The sequence below is a fragment of the Accipiter gentilis genome, chromosome 10 (genome assembly GCF_929443795.1).
Source record: "Accipiter gentilis chromosome 10, bAccGen1.1, whole genome shotgun sequence".
Classification (NCBI taxonomy): domain Eukaryota; kingdom Metazoa; phylum Chordata; class Aves; order Accipitriformes; family Accipitridae; genus Astur; species Astur gentilis.
The window spans coordinates 26,614,784-26,632,773 of NC_064889.1; the positions used below are offsets into that span (position 1 = coordinate 26,614,784).

The 17,990-nt window shown below is 57.8% G+C and overlaps 3 protein-coding genes and 1 non-coding gene across 4 annotated transcripts; 1 reads left to right on the forward strand and 3 right to left on the reverse strand.

Moving 5' to 3' along the window:
- Positions 1 to 749: 749 nt before the first annotated feature.
- Positions 750 to 1,079, reverse strand: LOC126043996 (beta-keratin-related protein). The gene has a single exon (XM_049813088.1). The coding sequence runs from the start codon at positions 1,077 to 1,079 to the stop codon at positions 750 to 752; it is 330 nt and encodes a 109-aa protein (XP_049669045.1).
- Positions 1,080 to 7,143: 6,064 nt separating this feature from the next.
- Positions 7,144 to 7,473, forward strand: LOC126044005 (beta-keratin-related protein-like). Its single transcript, XM_049813098.1, has one exon. The coding sequence runs from the start codon at positions 7,144 to 7,146 to the stop codon at positions 7,471 to 7,473; it is 330 nt and encodes a 109-aa protein (XP_049669055.1).
- A 2,820-nt stretch (positions 7,474 to 10,293) lies between these two features.
- TRNAS-GCU (transfer RNA serine (anticodon GCU)) lies at positions 10,294 to 10,375 on the reverse strand. The gene has a single exon. It is a non-coding gene; the product is annotated as a tRNA-Ser (tRNA).
- Positions 10,376 to 12,379: 2,004 nt separating this feature from the next.
- Positions 12,380 to 12,709, reverse strand: LOC126043997 (beta-keratin-related protein). The gene has a single exon (XM_049813089.1). The coding sequence runs from the start codon at positions 12,707 to 12,709 to the stop codon at positions 12,380 to 12,382; it is 330 nt and encodes a 109-aa protein (XP_049669046.1).
- Positions 12,710 to 17,990: the final 5,281 nt, after the last annotated feature.

A 17,990-nucleotide genomic window follows, 5' to 3' on the forward strand; every position in this document is an offset into this window, starting at 1 on the left:
CTCTCATTCATCCAGCAGTCTGTTCAGTCCCTGCCGTAACCAGTGCAGCACAGGGAGATTCAACAGAAAATTCGGGCTTCCCTCATACTTTGTTTTGTGGCTTTCGAGGTGTCCCGATGGGTAATGGGGCTCCTTCCACAAGAGCTCTCGCCCCAAACCGGCCTTGTCTCCATTGCTATGGGATGTCAGGGGCAAAAGACGAGGCCCTCTCAAACCCAGGAACTACGGAGAAAACCGTCGTTTTACCAAGGGAGGAACAACTCTGTTGGATACTCAGCTGGCTGGGACTGGAGAAGAGGGGAGAATGAAACACGACTCCCTTGCAAAGCTGATGCCCAATGTCTTTAATGAGAAAATCAAAGGCGAAAGGAAGAGACGGGAGCATTTGGGAGGCTGAGTAAAGCTCAGAGGAGTGCTGCCATCTGAGGGAAAACGTCCGCGGCAGGGATGCTTCTTTTCCAGTTCCCCTTCAAGGCTCTGGCAGTCACCTAGCGTATCACCTAGACCCGTTGCCACGGAAGGAAGGAGGAGGTATTTCACGGGGAGCATGAGGTAAAGCAGGGCAAGAGGGGGAAAGAGAGAGGCTTCCTTGGAAGAGACGGAAGGCCAGCGCAGGCCCCTTCCTCCCAGCGCAGGCGGAGAAGCGGGAGCTCGGCTCCTCTGCAGACCACGGCCACGCTCTCAGGGCTGGCTCCAGGGCTTTCCTCGAGGCTCCTGGCGCTCGGCCACGGGCAGGCGATCCACGGGCTTCAGCATAAGAGATTGCCCCGTCCCAGAGGCCCACAGAGCCCACGGCCCAGACCGGACCACCCAAAGCCCCCCAGCCCCAGGGAGCCCCCAGAAGCGATGGGCACACTGCCAGCGCTGAGAGAGCTCCCCACGGCAGCCGACGCGGTGGATCCCACAGCTGTGCTCTGAGGGAAGGAGCTGAGGATTGGGCCCGGCAGCGTCACCAGGACTGGCGAGGGCTGGATCGCAACGCTGGAGTCGGCGCACCGGAGGACGCAGGGCTCGTTGCAGCTGTTGGCAAGCGGGGTTGGGCCGCAGGCGGCTGGCAGGCAGGAGCTGTAGCACGACATGTCTCGCGGAGGGAGGCGACCCTGTAAGACCGGGAGGGAGCAGAGGGCATTAGCCGTTGGGCCCTTTCGGACGCCCAGCCTGGCTCCCCTGAAAACGGGCAGCGCCTGGGAGCTCAGCGGAGAGAGATTTGGGATGGGGCACGGGTCAAGAAAGCTGTGTCCAGCAGCAAGGCTCACAATGGTGCCCTGCTGTGCTCTTGGCCGAACACCACAACGCACCCTCCTCTCCACCGTCTTAACCTCCCCGCTGCCTGGTCACACCCTGCCCTATCTGAAGACCTCTTCTCTCAGCCGCCTGGGATGTCTCACCCACAGGGACCTGGGCTAACGTGGCCAGAGTTACTTGCAACACCCCCATGAAATGCAGGGTCCCACTTGGTAATCATTCTCCAAGGCGGAAGCAGTGGCATGGCCCAACAGTTGACGGACCTCCAGTGTCTGAAGAGAGGGGGGGTTCTGGGCCTTTTGGTGGGCCTGCAGTGGGCATTTGCTTGTAATTGAAGGGTGATCTGAGAGGGTGCGTCCAAACGCAAGGAAGCTCCTCCCGTCCAAGTCAAGCTCCTTCGCGGCCTATACCTCAGCTGGCCTTGCCACTCCCAGGCGTGCCTGACGTGTGGAGGCACCCTGCTACCTCCGGTTGCTCCATTACCAAGGGTACGTCTGCAGGCTGTGAGGCTATTTCACAACAGTCCTTCTGCTCAGCCTTGAAGGCTTGGCAGGGAAGGCGCTCCAGAGAGAGCCCTCAGTAAGCCCCCTCCCAGTATGCGGAACTGGATGCCAGGTTTTTCAGATGGGTTGAGCATAGCCTTGATGCCATGGCCTTAGTCAGGGAAAGATTTCCTACTGCAGACCAAGAGGCTCCCCCTCTTCTTGGCGTCAGGCTGTGTACCTCCGGATCATCAGCCCTTGTACCAGCATCAATGTGTTCGCTCAGACAAACAGGTCTCCTTCTCCCCCCTCCCCGCCCTCGAGACCCCTACTCTTGGCAGGTCAGGCTCCTCTCGCCCACTTCTCTCAGGAGGGGACATGTCTGAGTAAAACGCAACAGGGCTCCTGGAGACGGCAGCCACTACGGAAGAAGACGTCTATGGTGGGACTAGCTCTCCTGAGGAAGCTCCTCGTCAGGCCAATAGTGCAAAGGGAGCATTGCCGAACTGTGGATGGCAGAGGAAGTGCCCAGGCACTGGTTAGAGAGTGCTGGCCGTACGTCCTGAGCCTTGGAAAGAACCGCTGCTGGCAAAGAAACCAACCCATGCCCTGTTTCACATCCTAGACCATTCACCGAGGACAAGGGAGGCAAAACGCATGCAGCCCTCTCCACAAAAACTGTCCTGCCAACCGAGGAGACGAGAGGCAAAATGAACTGAGACTTACCAACTTCCCAGAGCAGAGGAAGGCACGAGGAGAGGATAGGGGAGCTGGGAGTTGGGCACACTTTTATCCAGCGGGCCAGAGCCCCAGGGGAGCTGAAAAATGACACAAACATGAAGCATGTTGAGAAACAGCAATTTTGGCTTCTCAAAGCTCTGCTGGTAGATGAAAGACATGCCTCCTTTGCCTGAAATGCTTGGCTCCCCTTTCATCCTGGGTAGCACTGAAGTGATTTTGTTGATAGCAATTATGTTTCTTCCCCAGACCAAGGCTCGTTTGAGGCCTCATTCCAGCAGCAGATTCAGGCCATGAGTGGGTGTTGTGCACGTCCTGCCCTTCCTGGGGAACACGGCCACCACTCACTTAGGACTTTGCCTGTGGAGCGCGCCTGAAGGCCACTCAGAAGGGTCTCTCTTTGATGGGCTGAGGCTGACCGGGAGCAACACCAGTGCCTGCAGGCTATGGAGCGGCTCAGCGCCCAGCCAGGCCTCTGCAGGATGGCTGTTCCGCTGAGGGACAGAGGACGGAGGAGACTCAGATCCGCGGGGTGACTGGAAGGTGGTGGTCAAACGAGGCCCTCCTGCAGTCCGGAGAGAAACCGCGTTGCGTGCAGGGATGGGGACGCTGAGGCCATTGCTGGAGTGGATGAGGGTACTCGGCGGCAGATCTCTGCTCCCCCCCTGGGCCTCGGTGATGCACACACTTGCCAGCCATGCAAAGGAAGCCCAGCAGTTGAGCTGTCGTCTTCGGTCAGGAAAGGCCAGAGTGTTTTCTTTGGGAACTGCACAGCCCTCGTCTCGCCTGCCAGGACTTTACTCATTACTCTCCTGAGGAGAAGCAAGGGCTCAACGTGGCCCTGGAGAGCAATGAAGGAGCCTGCTGACTCATGCCTGAAAGTGAGCCATCACCAAGTGGACCTGTTTGCTTCGGCGCAGTCTTCCCAAACAACACTCATCTTTGCATCGTTGCTGGGTGCTCGTTCAGGTCACTGACCCAGAGGGTCTGGCTTGTTTTTCCTGGCTCAGGGACGGATTGGCACATTTAATTGCAAGGTGGCACCAGCAGACCACCTCGGAGTTACCTGTGAGTCACCAAAAAGTGCCGAGGCACTATGAGAGACCTCAGCTCCACCTCGGTGCGAATCATCCATGCACTGGCATGAGGGGCTCTGGGGGAAATGGACTCAGACGTGCAGAGGACCCTAGGCGCAACCTCATGTCCGCATTCCTGCAGAAATGCAGCTTTTTGTACAGTGTTGTCACCATGGCTGTTAACATCTTGCCCAACCGCTTGGTGACTCCTTGACATCCTGTCATGCTCCTTGGTGAAACTGCAGCCAAAGGAGGACATCATGGACGTGCCCTGACGTTCCCACTCCCGCACAATTCTGGAGCACAGACCAAACTGAGGAAAGTTGACGCCCCTATGTGTCCAGGGCCTGGGGAGCCTGCTTTTTTGACGGACCGGTGTGACAGACCACCGGACTGAGGCTGCAGCCACTGAGTGGCACCAGGTGGTGCTCCCTGCTGCCCTACGAGACATAGAGGAGACTGGGCCAGACGGTCTGGGAAGGCTGCGGGGAGGGGAGCTCAACGGCCAGGCATGTGGCACCAGCCCTGAGAGCTGCCTGGAAAAGGCCTCTGACTACCCACGTTGCTCGGGAAGGTGGGCCACGCTCTCACCCGGGCGGCCGTGCTGTTTGGGGGAAGGGTCTTGGGAGGGGATTGTTGTTTCCTCCTGCAGAGGATTGATGGCTCTGTCTCACTTCTGCTGTCATTTCCAGCAGGGCCATGCTCTGGGGCTGTTGTGCCATCCTGCCAGGACGGTCGACCCAGTGCCACAGCTCACAGCAGAAACGCACTCGCTGCGTACAGGCAGAAACAGGTCCCAGGAGCCAGTATGGCACCAGGGTGGGAGGCAGCCACCCGCGGCTCTTTTCCAGGTGGAACTGGAAGCGCACTGACAAAGCAGCCAGTGATGCTCCCTCCTGAAAGGCTCCGAGAGGAACTTGCGAGGCACTCAAGCCCCAGCGTGTCCTCAACCGAAGGGCAGGAAGCAGCTGCCTAACTCTTCCAGCCCCCAGAGCCCCAAGATGTGGCCCTTTGAGATGTGGCCATGCCCCTCAGAAGAGGCACGGGTTGCCCACAGCAATCTCCACGGGGGAAGCCGCCAGCAGGAACCAGCCACGAGGGAAACTCCCCGAATGGGACGACCTGCCTGTCGTGGCTTAACCCTAGCCGGCAACTGAGCACCACGCAGCCGCTCACTCACCTCCCTCACAGTGGCATGGGGGAGAGCATCAGAGGGGTAAAAGTGAGAAAGCTCGTGGGCTGAGATAAAGGCAGTTTAATAGGTAAAGCAAAAGCTGTGCACGCAGGCAAAGGAAAACAAGGGATTCCTTCACTACTTCCCATCGGCAGGCAGGTGTTCCGCCTCCATCTCCAGAAAAGCAGGGCTCCATCACGCGTAACAGTTACTTGGGAAGACAAACGCCATCACTCCGAACGCCCCCTCCCTTCCTTCTTCTTCCCCCAGCTTTATATGCTGAGCATGACATCATATGGTCTGGATTATCCCTTTTGTCAGTTGGGGTCAGCTGTCCCAGCTGTGTCTCCTCCCAACTTCTTGTGCGCCCCCAGCCTAGTCGCCGGTGGGGTGGTGTGAGAAGCAGAAAAGGCCTTGACTCTGTAGAAGCACTGCTCAGCAGTAACGAAAGCATCTCAGCATTATCAACGCTGTTTTCAGCACAAATCCAAAACATAGCCCCATACTAGCTACTATGGAGAAAATGAACTCTATCCCAGCCAAAACCAGCACACTGCCCTACGGCTGCTCTGTTCCCGGATGGTGCACTAATGGAGGTGCGCTCAAACTACTGATGTGCACCAACCAGCACGTGCCAAAGGCCGCGGTGGGTGAGGCGAGAAGTTGAGTACCGCCTTGCTGTTCGTCCCTCCCTGCTCTCCCTTCTGGCAATTGAGAGGCCATGCAAAGAGGAGCAGACGCCAGGACAGACACTATGCTCCTCACGTAGCCTCCTTTGCCACCAGACAGGAGCATGACACAGCCCGTCACACCTCCGCTACAGCAGGCAGTGAGTACCATTGCTGGGCTGCTCCCCTCCTTGGCCTGCCACCCTGCCCCGCTGCTGGATGCGGGAAGGGTGGCGAGGCATTCCTCTGCCGCATGAGGAGCCTGGCATTTGCTGTGCCTGAGCAAAGCTGAGGCAGCGGGAGAGGGCACATGCATCCACCTGCCTCAGCAGGCATGTGGTAACACCTGAGGGCAGGAAGCGGGCAGCACAGGCCCATCCTTGCTCCGCAAGATGCCTTCTGCTTTGAACTGCAGCCACAAGAGGACATGTCCTTCCCAGGGCTGGCAAGGCAACCGAAAGTGAAGAGCACCCTCAGTCAAATGCCTGTGAGTTTACTCCTCAGCCACTTTGACCTTGAACCCTTGGGGCTGACTACCCACTTTGAGAATGACAGTTTTGAGAATGAGAATTGACAGATTTCCATAGAACAAGATTTCCGCGCCCCCGCCCCCTTCCCATTTTTTCCTTTGTTTCGGGGCCACCACAGAGCTACCGGGCCACCTCTAGGAATGGTCCCAGTGCCCCCACCCCTTCACACAGCGGCGCTTCTCTCCATCTCACAGAGGGTCCTTCCTTGGCCTTCACCTTCCAACCACCTCTGGGCTTCTGAGTCCCCTCCTTTCCGTCTCCCTCGGCCAGAGAAGCATCCAGCTGGGGCTTGGCTGATTGCTGAGCCCTTCCATGGCCCTGCGGGGCCTTGTGTTTCTCAGGGTCAGCCTCAGCCCTTCAACAGGAGACCCACGTGAGTGGCCTTCATCAGGAGTGCTCCACAGCTGAAGGCCTGACTGAGAGTGGTAGTCACGTTCCCCAGCAAGGATGTGCACAACCCACACACAGGCCCTGGAGCTACTGAAACCCTTTCCTGGGAGCTGGCATGGGACCTCAAATGACCGTTGCTTTGAGGAGCCAGCATCTAATGCATCACTGTGCTCTCGCCCAGTAGGGAAATGCAAGCCAGACCTTTCAGATGAAAGAGACAAGCTCTTCATCTCTTGGCTGCGCTTTGCAAGCCTCAAATTGCTGTTGGTCAATGTGCTTCACACAGAAGGCGCGTTCCAGCTCTCCTGAGGCGCTGGCTCACCATATAAAAAGCCTGTGCCACTCCAGGCCCTTCCATCCAAATCTCTTCCCTTGCTCTCCACGGTGAACTTGGTAAGTCTGAACTCACTCCTTCTCTTCCTGCTGGTAGGATTTCTGTCACGGGGATTGCTTCCCTTCTGTGCGTGGTCCTTCTGATATGTGGTCCAGGCTTGAAAACACGTTGTGCTTCCCTCTTCCGGGAGGCGAGTTGGTGAGGGAAGAGGGGAGGCTTCAGTCCCTTCCGAGAGGGACTGGGCTCTTTTGTAGCAGCGGCTCTGCTGAAGCCTGAGGCTGAACGACCAGTACCATCTAACCGGTTGTCAGGTACTTCCTCCCCCAACGACAGTGCAGCGACATGCCTCGGTCACTCTTGGCGTGGAAGGGAACTTTTCAGGGAGATCTGGCCCTACGCAGGCACTGCCCGTTTTCAGGGGAGCCAAGCTGGGCGTCCGAAAGGGCCCAACGGCTAATGCCCTCTGCTCCCTCCCGGTCTTACAGGGTCGCCTCCCTCCGCGAGACATGTCGTGCTACAGCTCCTGCCTGCCAGCCGCCTGCGGCCCAACCCCGCTTGCCAACAGCTGCAACGAGCCCTGCGTCCTCCGGTGCGCCGACTCCAGCGTTACGATCCAGCCCTCGCCAGTCCTGGTGACGCTGCCGGGCCCAATCCTCAGCTCCTTCCCTCAGAGCACAGCTGTGGGATCCACCGCGTCGGCTGCCGTGGGGAGCTCTCTCAGCGCTGGCAGTGTGCCCATCGCTTCTGGGGGCTCCCTGGGGCTGGGGGGCTTTGGGTGGTCCGGTCTGGGCCGTGGGCTCTGTGGGCCTCTGGGACGGGGCAATCTCTTATGCTGAAGCCCGTGGATCGCCTGCCCGTGGCCGAGCGCCAGGAGCCTCGAGGAAAGCCCTGGAGCCAGCCCTGAGAGCGTGGCCGTGGTCTGCAGAGGAGCCGAGCTCCCGCTTCTCCGCCTGCGCTGGGAGGAAGGGGCCTGCGCTGGCCTTCCGTCTCTTCCAAGGAAGCCTCTCTCTTTCCCCCTCTTGCCCTGCTTTACCTCATGCTCCCCGTGAAATACCTCCTCCTTCCTTCCGTGGCAACGGGTCTAGGTGATACGCTAGGTGACTGCCAGAGCCTTGAAGGGGAACTGGAAAAGAAGCATCCCTGCCGCGGACGTTTTCCCTCAGATGGCAGCACTCCTCTGAGCTTTACTCAGCCTCCCAAATGCTCCCGTCTCTTCCTTTCGCCTTTGATTTTCTCATTAAAGACATTGGGCATCAGCTTTGCAAGGGAGTCGTGTTTCATTCTCCCCTCTTCTCCAGTCCCAGCCAGCTGAGTATCCAACAGAGTTGTTCCTCCCTTGGTAAAACGACGGTTTTCTCCGTAGTTCCTGGGTTTGAGAGGGCCTCGTCTTTTGCCCCTGACATCCCATAGCAATGGAGACAAGGCCGGTTTGGGGCGAGAGCTCTTGTGGAAGGAGCCCCATTACCCATCGGGACACCTCGAAAGCCACAAAACAAAGTATGAGGGAAGGCCAAGTTTTCATGGGATCCTAGAATCGCCCCGACTGGTAGGAACCTCAACAGATCATCTGGTCCAACCTTTTGTGGGAAAGGGAGCCTAGATGAGATTACCTAGCCCCCTGTCCAATGGCATCTTGACGACCTTTAGTCTTGGGGACTCTATCACGTCTCTGGGAAGATCGTTGCGGTGAATGATTGTTCTCACTGTAAAAAAAGTCTTTCTTACATCGAGGCGAAGCCTCTGCTGGTTGCTCCCTGTCCTCTCTCTGTGTCTCGCTGTTAAGAGAGAGTCTCCGTCGTCTTTGTAGTGGCCTTTAAGTACTGGAAAACTGTGATGAGTGCAGGAAAAGAGCACCACAGGACAGCACGAGGCTCAGTATGGGATGTATACATGGATCTGTGTGTGTGTGCCTCCTGGGAGGCATGCTCAGCCTCGCTGCTGGCTGGGCCTGGGGGCGTGGAGCTGTGGCAGCCTGAGCTCTGCTGGGCTCCTGGGTTCAGCAGCCACTGAAGAGAAAGGGATCCTTCTGGGCTGTCCAAACCACCAAGCTCATCTGTCGATGAGAAAGAGTTCTGCTCTTCTTCTCTTCCCTGAGGCTGGCCAGGCGAGATTAAGGTGCCCATGAAGAAGCTGACCCCTCCGCAGCAGGCAGCCCCTTTCTCATCTCCCACAGGCTCTGCCTCTGGATTCAGACCCAATGGGCTGGCAGTGGCCCCCTTTGCCTGGCTCACAGGCCTTAGGGATACGCGAGGCTTGCGGCGGGGTGGGGTCAGCAGCATTCTGAGCTCTGAGCCCCTTGGCCAAACCCCAGCCTCTTCTTCTCGTATCATGTTTGCATGCTGGCGCGTGCGGGCACGCTGCTCACAGGTGCTGGTCAGCAGGAGCCACGAGGCATCCTTGGAAGTGCAAACCTACTGGGAAGGGCACCCAGAGGAGAGCAGAGTGGGGAGAGCAAGAAGCCCACGGTCGTGGGGAAGAGCTATCCGAAGGAAATTGGGAGAGGGAGGCAGGTGGCCAGGGCGGCAGAAGTGCAAGTGTGTGTAAGGGAGGGGAGGTCGTGTGGGCAGGAAGAGGCTCCAGCCAGCTCTGTGCCTTTCACAACCACGCTGGATCGTCCCTGTTCCTCTGACCCCTGCCAAGTCGCTCCTGACCGCCCGGGACAGCACATCCCTTGGTGGCATGGCTGGCTGCTGGCTACTCCTGCCTGCACACGGGTCTTCCCTGAAGATCCCTGCTTTGTCACAAAACCGGTTAAGGGCTTGGCGAGTCTGAAATAGGAGGGGAGGCTGTGAGAGCTGGGATTCTTCCCACACCTGGCGGAAGGGAATGAAGAGGGAGCCAGACTCCTCTCACTAGTACCAACTGGCAGCGCAAGAGTCAATGGGCACAAATTAAAACACGTGAAATTCCATCGCAAGGCAGGAAACCACTTTCTTACCGTGAGGGTGGTCAAACAGTGGACCAGGTTGCCCAGAGAGGTTGTGGAGTCTCCATCCTTGGAGATACTCAAAACCCAACCCGGCTATGTCCTATGCAACCTGCTCAAGTTGACCTTGCTGGAGCAGTTGGCTTGGACTAAAGGATCTCAGGAGGTCCCTTGCAACCCCAGCGATTCTGAGATTCTGTGAACGGATAAGAGCAATGTCTTCCGTAGCAAAATACCTTACCTGAAATGTTCTGTGACTGGAAGTGCTTTACGCCTATTTTTGTTTTTCGTTCCCATGGCTGGTTGAGCCTTACCGAAGGCAAGGTAAACAACATCCACCGCTCTTCCCTTCCCCACCAAGCTAGTCACCTCACTGTAGAAGGCTACCAGCTTGGGTAAGCATGACTTCTCCTTTGTAAATCCATGCTTGCTACTCCCAACCACCTTCCTGTGCTACCTATGTTTGGAAACTACTTCCAAGATGTTTTGCTCTATCGTCTTCCCAGGGACCGCGGAGAGGCTGACCATCCTGTGAGTTCCCTGGATCTTCGTCCTCTCCCTTCTTGTTCCTCTTGCCTATGTGGAGACAGAAGAAGTTGAGGTGCATCCTGAGGCACTTCAAACCCTTGCAAGTTTCTTTGCAGGCCACTCTCATCTCAAAACAAAGGCTTACTTGGGGGCACACATCGAGCTGCTCACACTCAGAAACTCTGACTGTTGTTGGGCTGACCGACGAGGATGGGATTCGAACCCATGCGTGCAGAGCACAATGGATTAGCAGTCCATCGCCTTCACCACTCGGCCACCTCGTCAGCATGCTGCTGCTGCTGCCCCTGCCACTGCTGCCGCTGCTCCTGCTGCTGCTTCTCCTGCTGCTGCTTCTTCTGCTCCTGCTCCTCCTGCTCCTGCTCCTACTCCTGCCACTGCCACTGCCACTCCACTGCTCCTGATCTTGCTGTTCCTGCTCCTGCTCCTGCTCCTGACACCTGCACCTTTTTAACCTGCTTCTTGACATGGCAGAGAAGGAGCCAGCCTCCAGCTTTTGCCTTTTGGGACTGGTCCACTCTCCCGACACCTGGGCTCAGCTCCAGGGACCTTTCGGAAATAGGTCTCAGCATTCACATCAGAAAATGACTGAACAGCGGAGCCCCACGCTCCTTCCCGGGAAGGAACGCGGGAGAGTGACCCCGGAGTGGCTCAGCGCCTCCAAAGGACTTGAGCCTGGCTTTGAGATTAATTTGTCACCAGCCACGTTCCCCTCGCACTCTGGAAGGATACCACCAGCTCATACGGACAGGAGTCACTCACGCTTGACTGGTGGTGGACTTTTCACCAGGACAGAGCGTGTGCCTCAGGCTTGGCTGTGGTGTCTCTGTGCTGTTCCCCCTGGCGCTCACCCAGGATCTCGTCACAGGCTGCTTCTCTCCCAGCACGGCTAACAGTCAGGAATGAAGAGGGAGCTGAGGGGCACCGGCCCCACTGCACACAACTCCTCTTCTTACCTGCCAGAGCTCCAGTGCTGCAGAGAGTTGAAACCACTGCACTGGTCCCCTGAGCCCAAGCCTCTCTGTGCCTTGAAGGTCAGACCTTGAGCTGGGGGAAACGGTGCAGAGGCCAGGCTTGCTGCCCCTGGTGGATAACAGAAAGGTGGGTAGGGGATTGCGCACTGTGGGATGGACACCGATGGCAGGGCCCTGCGATCCTCTCTTTCTGCTCCGCCCGGTTAATTCCTGTCCTGGACAAAAGGGAGCAGTGCACAGCCTTGGGGGGCTGGGACCAGAACCACTTGCACCCTGGTCACTCCGAGTAGTTTCCCCAGCCCGAGCCCGCCCCATGGGCCTGTAATGGCAGAGATATGTGAACAAGGAGGACCGGCAGATTCAACCTTGCTGCCAGGGCAGGAGCCCACAGCAGGAGGGAGGACTGGCCTGGGAAACACAATGCTCTGCCGACCTCCTTCCCCAGACTGATGGCACTCCTTGTTGTGGATATGAAAAAATTCCTGGGATTCGCTTTCTGAGTTCTTAACAAAGACGTTCCTGACAAAGTAGCCAGCACCACCATTGGCTCTCATTCATCCAGCAGTCTGTTCAGTCCCTGCCGTAACCAGTGCAGCACAGGGAGATTCAACAGAAAATTCGGGCTTCCCTCATACTTTGTTTTGTGGCTTTCGAGGTGTCCCGATGGGTAATGGGGCTCCTTCCACAAGAGCTCTCGCCCCAAACCGGCCTTGTCTCCATTGCTATGGGATGTCAGGGGCAAAAGACGAGGCCCTCTCAAACCCAGGAACTACGGAGAAAACCGTCGTTTTACCAAGGGAGGAACAACTCTGTTGGATACTCAGCTGGCTGGGACTGGAGAAGAGGGGAGAATGAAACACGACTCCCTTGCAAAGCTGATGCCCAATGTCTTTAATGAGAAAATCAAAGGCGAAAGGAAGAGACGGGAGCATTTGGGAGGCTGAGTAAAGCTCAGAGGAGTGCTGCCATCTGAGGGAAAACGTCCGCGGCAGGGATGCTTCTTTTCCAGTTCCCCTTCAAGGCTCTGGCAGTCACCTAGCGTATCACCTAGACCCGTTGCCACGGAAGGAAGGAGGAGGTATTTCACGGGGAGCATGAGGTAAAGCAGGGCAAGAGGGGGAAAGAGAGAGGCTTCCTTGGAAGAGACGGAAGGCCAGCGCAGGCCCCTTCCTCCCAGCGCAGGCGGAGAAGCGGGAGCTCGGCTCCTCTGCAGACCACGGCCACGCTCTCAGGGCTGGCTCCAGGGCTTTCCTCGAGGCTCCTGGCGCTCGGCCACGGGCAGGCGATCCACGGGCTTCAGCATAAGAGATTGCCCCGTCCCAGAGGCCCACAGAGCCCACGGCCCAGACCGGACCACCCAAAGCCCCCCAGCCCCAGGGAGCCCCCAGAAGCGATGGGCACACTGCCAGCGCTGAGAGAGCTCCCCACGGCAGCCGACGCGGTGGATCCCACAGCTGTGCTCTGAGGGAAGGAGCTGAGGATTGGGCCCGGCAGCGTCACCAGGACTGGCGAGGGCTGGATCGCAACGCTGGAGTCGGCGCACCGGAGGACGCAGGGCTCGTTGCAGCTGTTGGCAAGCGGGGTTGGGCCGCAGGCGGCTGGCAGGCAGGAGCTGTAGCACGACATGTCTCGCGGAGGGAGGCGACCCTGTAAGACCGGGAGGGAGCAGAGGGCATTAGCCGTTGGGCCCTTTCGGACGCCCAGCCTGGCTCCCCTGAAAACGGGCAGCGCCTGGGAGCTCAGCGGAGTGAGATTTGGGATGGGGCACGGGTCAAGAAAGCTGTGTCCAGCAGCAAGGCTCACAATGGTGCCCTGCTGTGCTCTTGGCCGAACACCACAACGCACCCTCCTCTCCACCGTCTTAACCTCCCCGCTGCCTGGTCACACCCTGCCCTATCTGAAGACCTCTTCTCTCAGCCGCCTGGGATGTCTCACCCACAGGGACCTGGGCTAACGTGGCCAGAGTTACTTGCAACACCCCCATGAAATGCAGGGTCCCACTTGGTAATCATTCTCCAAGGCGGAAGCAGTGGCATGGCCCAACAGTTGACGGACCTCCAGTGTCTGAAGAGAGGGGGGGTTCTGGGCCTTTTGGTGGGCCTGCAGTGGGCATTTGCTTGTAATTGTAGGGTGATCCGAGAGGGTGCGTCCAAACGCAAGGAAGCTCCTCCCGTCCAAGTCAAGCTCCTTCGCGGCCTATACCTCAGCTGGCCTTGCCACTCCCAGGCGTGCCTGACGTGTGGAGGCACCCTGCTACCTCCGGTTGCTCCATTACCAAGGGTACGTCTGCAGGCTGTGAGGCTATTTCACAACAGTCCTTCTGCTCAGCCTTGAAGGCTTGGCAGGGAAGGCGCTCCAGAGAGAGCCCTCAGTAAGCCCCCTCCCAGTATGTGGAACTGGATGCCAGGTTTTTCAGATGGGTTGAGCATAGCCTTGATGCCATGGCCTTAGTCAGGGAAAGATTTCCTACTGCAGACCAAGAGGCTCCCCCTCTTCTTGGCGTCAGGCTGTGTACCTCCGGATCATCAGCCCTTGTACCAGCATCAATGTGTTCGCTCAGACAAACAGGTCTCCTTCTCCCCCCTCCCCGCCCTCGAGACCCCTACTCTTGGCAGGTCAGGCTCCTCTCGCCCACTTCTCTCAGGAGGGGACATGTCTGAGTAAAACGCAACAGGGCTCCTGGAGACGGCAGCCACTACGGAAGAAGACGTCTATGGTGGGACTAGCTCTCCTGAGGAAGCTCCTCGTCAGGCCAATAGTGCAAAGGGAGCATTGCCGAACTGTGGATGGCAGAGGAAGTGCCCAGGCACTGGTTAGAGAGTGCTGGCCGTACGTCCTGAGCCTTGGAAAGAACCGCTGCTGGCAAAGAAACCAACCCATGCCCTGTTTCACATCCTAGACCATTCACCGAGGACAAGGGAGGCAAAACGCATGCAGCCCTCTCCACAAAAACTGTCCTGCCAACCGAGGAGACGAGAGGCAAAATGAACTGAGACTTACCAACTTCCCAGAGCAGAGGAAGGCACGAGGAGAGGATAGGGGAGCTGGGAGTTGGGCACACTTTTATCCAGCGGGCCAGAGCCCCAGGGGAGCTGAAAAATGACACAAACATGAAGCATGTTGAGAAACAGCAATTTTGGCTTCTCAAAGCTCTGCTGGTAGATGAAAGACATGCCTCCTTTGCCTGAAATGCTTGGCTCCCCTTTCATCCTGGGTAGCACTGAAGTGATTTTGTTGATAGCAATTATGTTTCTTCCCCAGACCAAGGCTCGTTTGAGGCCTCATTCCAGCAGCAGATTCAGGCCACGAGTGGGTGTTGTGCACGTCCTGCCCTTCCTGGGGAACACGGCCACCACTCACTTAGGACTTTGCCTGTGGAGCGCGCCTGAAGGCCACTCAGAAGGGTCTCTCTTTGATGGGCTGAGGCTGACCGGGAGCAACACCAGTGCCTGCAGGCTATGGAGCGGCTCAGCGCCCAGCCAGGCCTCTGCAGGATGGCTGTTCCGCTGAGGGACAGAGGACGGAGGAGACTCAGATCCGCGGGGTGACTGGAAGGTGGTGGTCAAACGAGGCCCTCCTGCAGTCCGGAGAGAAACCGCGTTGCGTGCAGGGATGGGGACGCTGAGGCCATTGCTGGAGTGGATGAGGGTACTCGGCGGCAGATCTCTGCTCCCCCCCTGGGCCTCGGTGATGCACACACTTGCCAGCCATGCAAAGGGAGCCCAGCAGTTGAGCTGTCGTCTTCGGTCAGGAAAGGCCAGAGTGTTTTCTTTGGGAACTGCACAGCCCTCGTCTCGCCTGCCAGGACTTTACTCATTACTCTCCTGAGGAGAAGCAAGGGCTCAACGTGGCCCTGGAGAGCAATGAAGGAGCCTGCTGACTCATGCCTGAAAGTGAGCCATCACCAAGTGGACCTGTTTGCTTCGGCGCAGTCTTCCCAAACAACACTCATCTTTGCATCGTTGCTGGGTGCTCGTTCAGGTCACTGACCCAGAGGGTCTGGCTTGTTTTTCCTGGCTCAGGGACGGATTGGCACATTTAATTGCAAGGTGGCACCAGCAGACCACCTCGGAGTCACCTGTGAGTCACCAAAAAGTGCCGAGGCACTATGAGAGACCTCAGCTCCACCTCGGTGCGAATCATCCATGCACTGGCATGAGGGGCTCTGGGGGAAATGGACTCAGACGTGCAGAGGACCCTAGGCGCAACCTCATGTCCGCATTCCTGCAGAAATGCAGCTTTTTGTACAGTGTTGTCACCATGGCTGTTAACATCTTGCCCAACCGCTTGGTGACTCCTTGACATCCTGTCATGCTCCTTGGTGAAACTGCAGCCAAAGGAGGACATCATGGACGTGCCCTGACGTTCCCACTCCCGCACAATTCTGGAGCACAGACCAAATTGAGGAAAGTTGACGCCCCTATGTGTCCAGGGCCTGGGGAGCCTGCTTTTTTGACGGACCGGTGTGACAGACCACCGGACTGAGGCTGCAGCCACTGAGTGGCACCAGGTGGTGCTCCCTGCTGCCCTACGAGACATAGAGGAGACTGGGCCAGATGGTCTGGGAAGGCTGCGGGGAGGGGAGCTCAACGGCCAGGCATGTGGCACCAGCCCTGAGAGCTGCCTGGAAAAGGCCTCTGACTACCCACGTTGCTCGGGAAGGTGGGTCACGCTCTCACCCGGGCGGCCGTGCTGTTTGGGGGAAGGGTCTTGGGAGGGGATTGTTGTTTCCTCCTGCAGAGGATTGATGGCTCTGTCTCACTTCTGCTGTCATTTCCAGCAGGGCCATGCTCTGGGGCTGTTGTGCCATCCTGCCAGGACGGTCGACCCAGTGCCACAGCTCACAGCAGAAACGCACTCGCTGCGTACAGGCAGAAACAGGTCCCAGGAGCCAGTATGGCACCAGGGTGGGAGGCAGCCACCCGCGGCTCTTTTCCAGGTGGAACTGGAAGCGCACTGACAAAGCAGCCAGTGATGCTCCCTCCTGAAAGGCTCCGAGAGGAACTTGCGAGGCACTCAAGCCCCAGCGTGTCCTCAACCGAAGGGCAGGAAGCAGCTGCCTAACTCTTCCAGCCCCCAGAGCCCCAAGATGTGGCCCTTTGAGATGTGGCCATGCCCCTCAGAAGAGGCACGGGTTGCCCACAGCAATCTCCACGGGGGAAGCCGCCAGCAGGAACCAGCCACGAGGGAAACTCCCCGAATGGGACGACCTGCCTGTCGTGGCTTAACCCTAGCCGGCAACTGAGCACCACGCAGCCGCTCACTCACCTCCCTCACAGTGGCATGGGGGAGAGCATCAGAGGGGTAAAAGTGAGAAAGCTCGTGGGCTGAGATAAAGGCAGTTTAATAGGTAAAGCAAAAGCTGTGCACGCAGGCAAAGGAAAACAAGGGATTCCTTCACTACTTCCCATCGGCAGGCAGGTGTTCCGCCTCCATCTCCAGAAAAGCAGGGCTCCATCACGCGTAACAGTTACTTGGGAAGACAAACGCCATCACTCCGAACGCCCCCTCCCTTCCTTCTTCTTCCCCCAGCTTTATATGCTGAGCATGACATCATATGGTCTGGATTATCCCTTTTGTCAGTTGGGGTCAGCTGTCCCAGCTGTGTCTCCTCCCAACTTCTTGTGCGCCCCCAGCCTAGTCGCCGGTGGGGTGGTGTGAGAAGCAGAAAAGGCCTTGACTCTGTAGAAGCACTGCTCAGCAGTAACGAAAGCATCTCAGCATTATCAACGCTGTTTTCAGCACAAATCCAAAACATAGCCCCATACTAGCTACTATGGAGAAAATGAACTCTATCCCAGCCAAAACCAGCACACTGCCCTACGGCTGCTCTGTTCCCGGATGGTGCACTAATGGAGGTGCGCTCAAACTACTGATGTGCACCAACCAGCACGTGCCAAAGGCCGCGGTGGGTGAGGCGAGAAGTTGAGTACCGCCTTGCTGTTCGTCCCTCCCTGCTCTCCCTTCTGGCAATTGAGAGGCCATGCAAAGAGGAGCAGACGCCAGGACAGACACTATGCACCTCACGTAGCCTCCTTTGCCACCAGACAGGAGCATGACACAGCCCGTCACACCTCCGCTACAGCAGGCAGTGAGTACCATTGCTGGGCTGCTCCCCTCCTTGGCCTGCCACCCTGCCCCGCTGCTGGATGCGGGAAGGGTGGCGAGGCATTCCTCTGCCGCATGAGGAGCCTGGCATTTGCTGTGCCTGAGCAAAGCTGAGGCAGCGGGAGAGGGCACATGCATCCACCTGCCTCAGCAGGCATGTGGTAACACCTGAGGGCAGGAAGCGGGCAGCACAGGCCCATCCTTGCTCCGCAAGATGCCTTCTGCTTTGAACTGCAGCCACAAGAGGACATGTCCTTCCCAGGGCTGGCAAGGCAACCGAAAGTGAAGAGCACCCTCAGTCAAATGCCTGTGAGTTTACTCCTCAGCCACTTTGACCTTGAACCCTTGGGGCTGACTACCCACTTTGAGAATGACAGTTTTGAGAATGAGAATTGACAGATTTCCATAGAACAAGATTTCCGCGCCCCCGCCCCCTTCCCATTTTTTCCTTTGTTTCGGGGCCACCACAGAGCTACCGGGCCACCTCTAGGAATGGTCCCAGTGCCCCCACCCCTTCACACAGCGGCGCTTCTCTCCATCTCACAGAGGGTCCTTCCTTGGCCTTCACCTTCCAACCACCTCTGGGCTTCTGAGTCCCCTCCTTTCCGTCTCCCTCGGCCAGAGAAGCATCCAGCTGGGGCTTGGCTGATTGCTGAGCCCTTCCATGGCCCTGCGGGGCCTTGTGTTTCTCAGGGTCAGCCTCAGCCCTTCAACAGGAGACCCACGTGAGTGGCCTTCATCAGGAGTGCTCCACAGCTGAAGGCCTGACTGAGAGTGGTAGTCACGTTCCCCAGCAAGG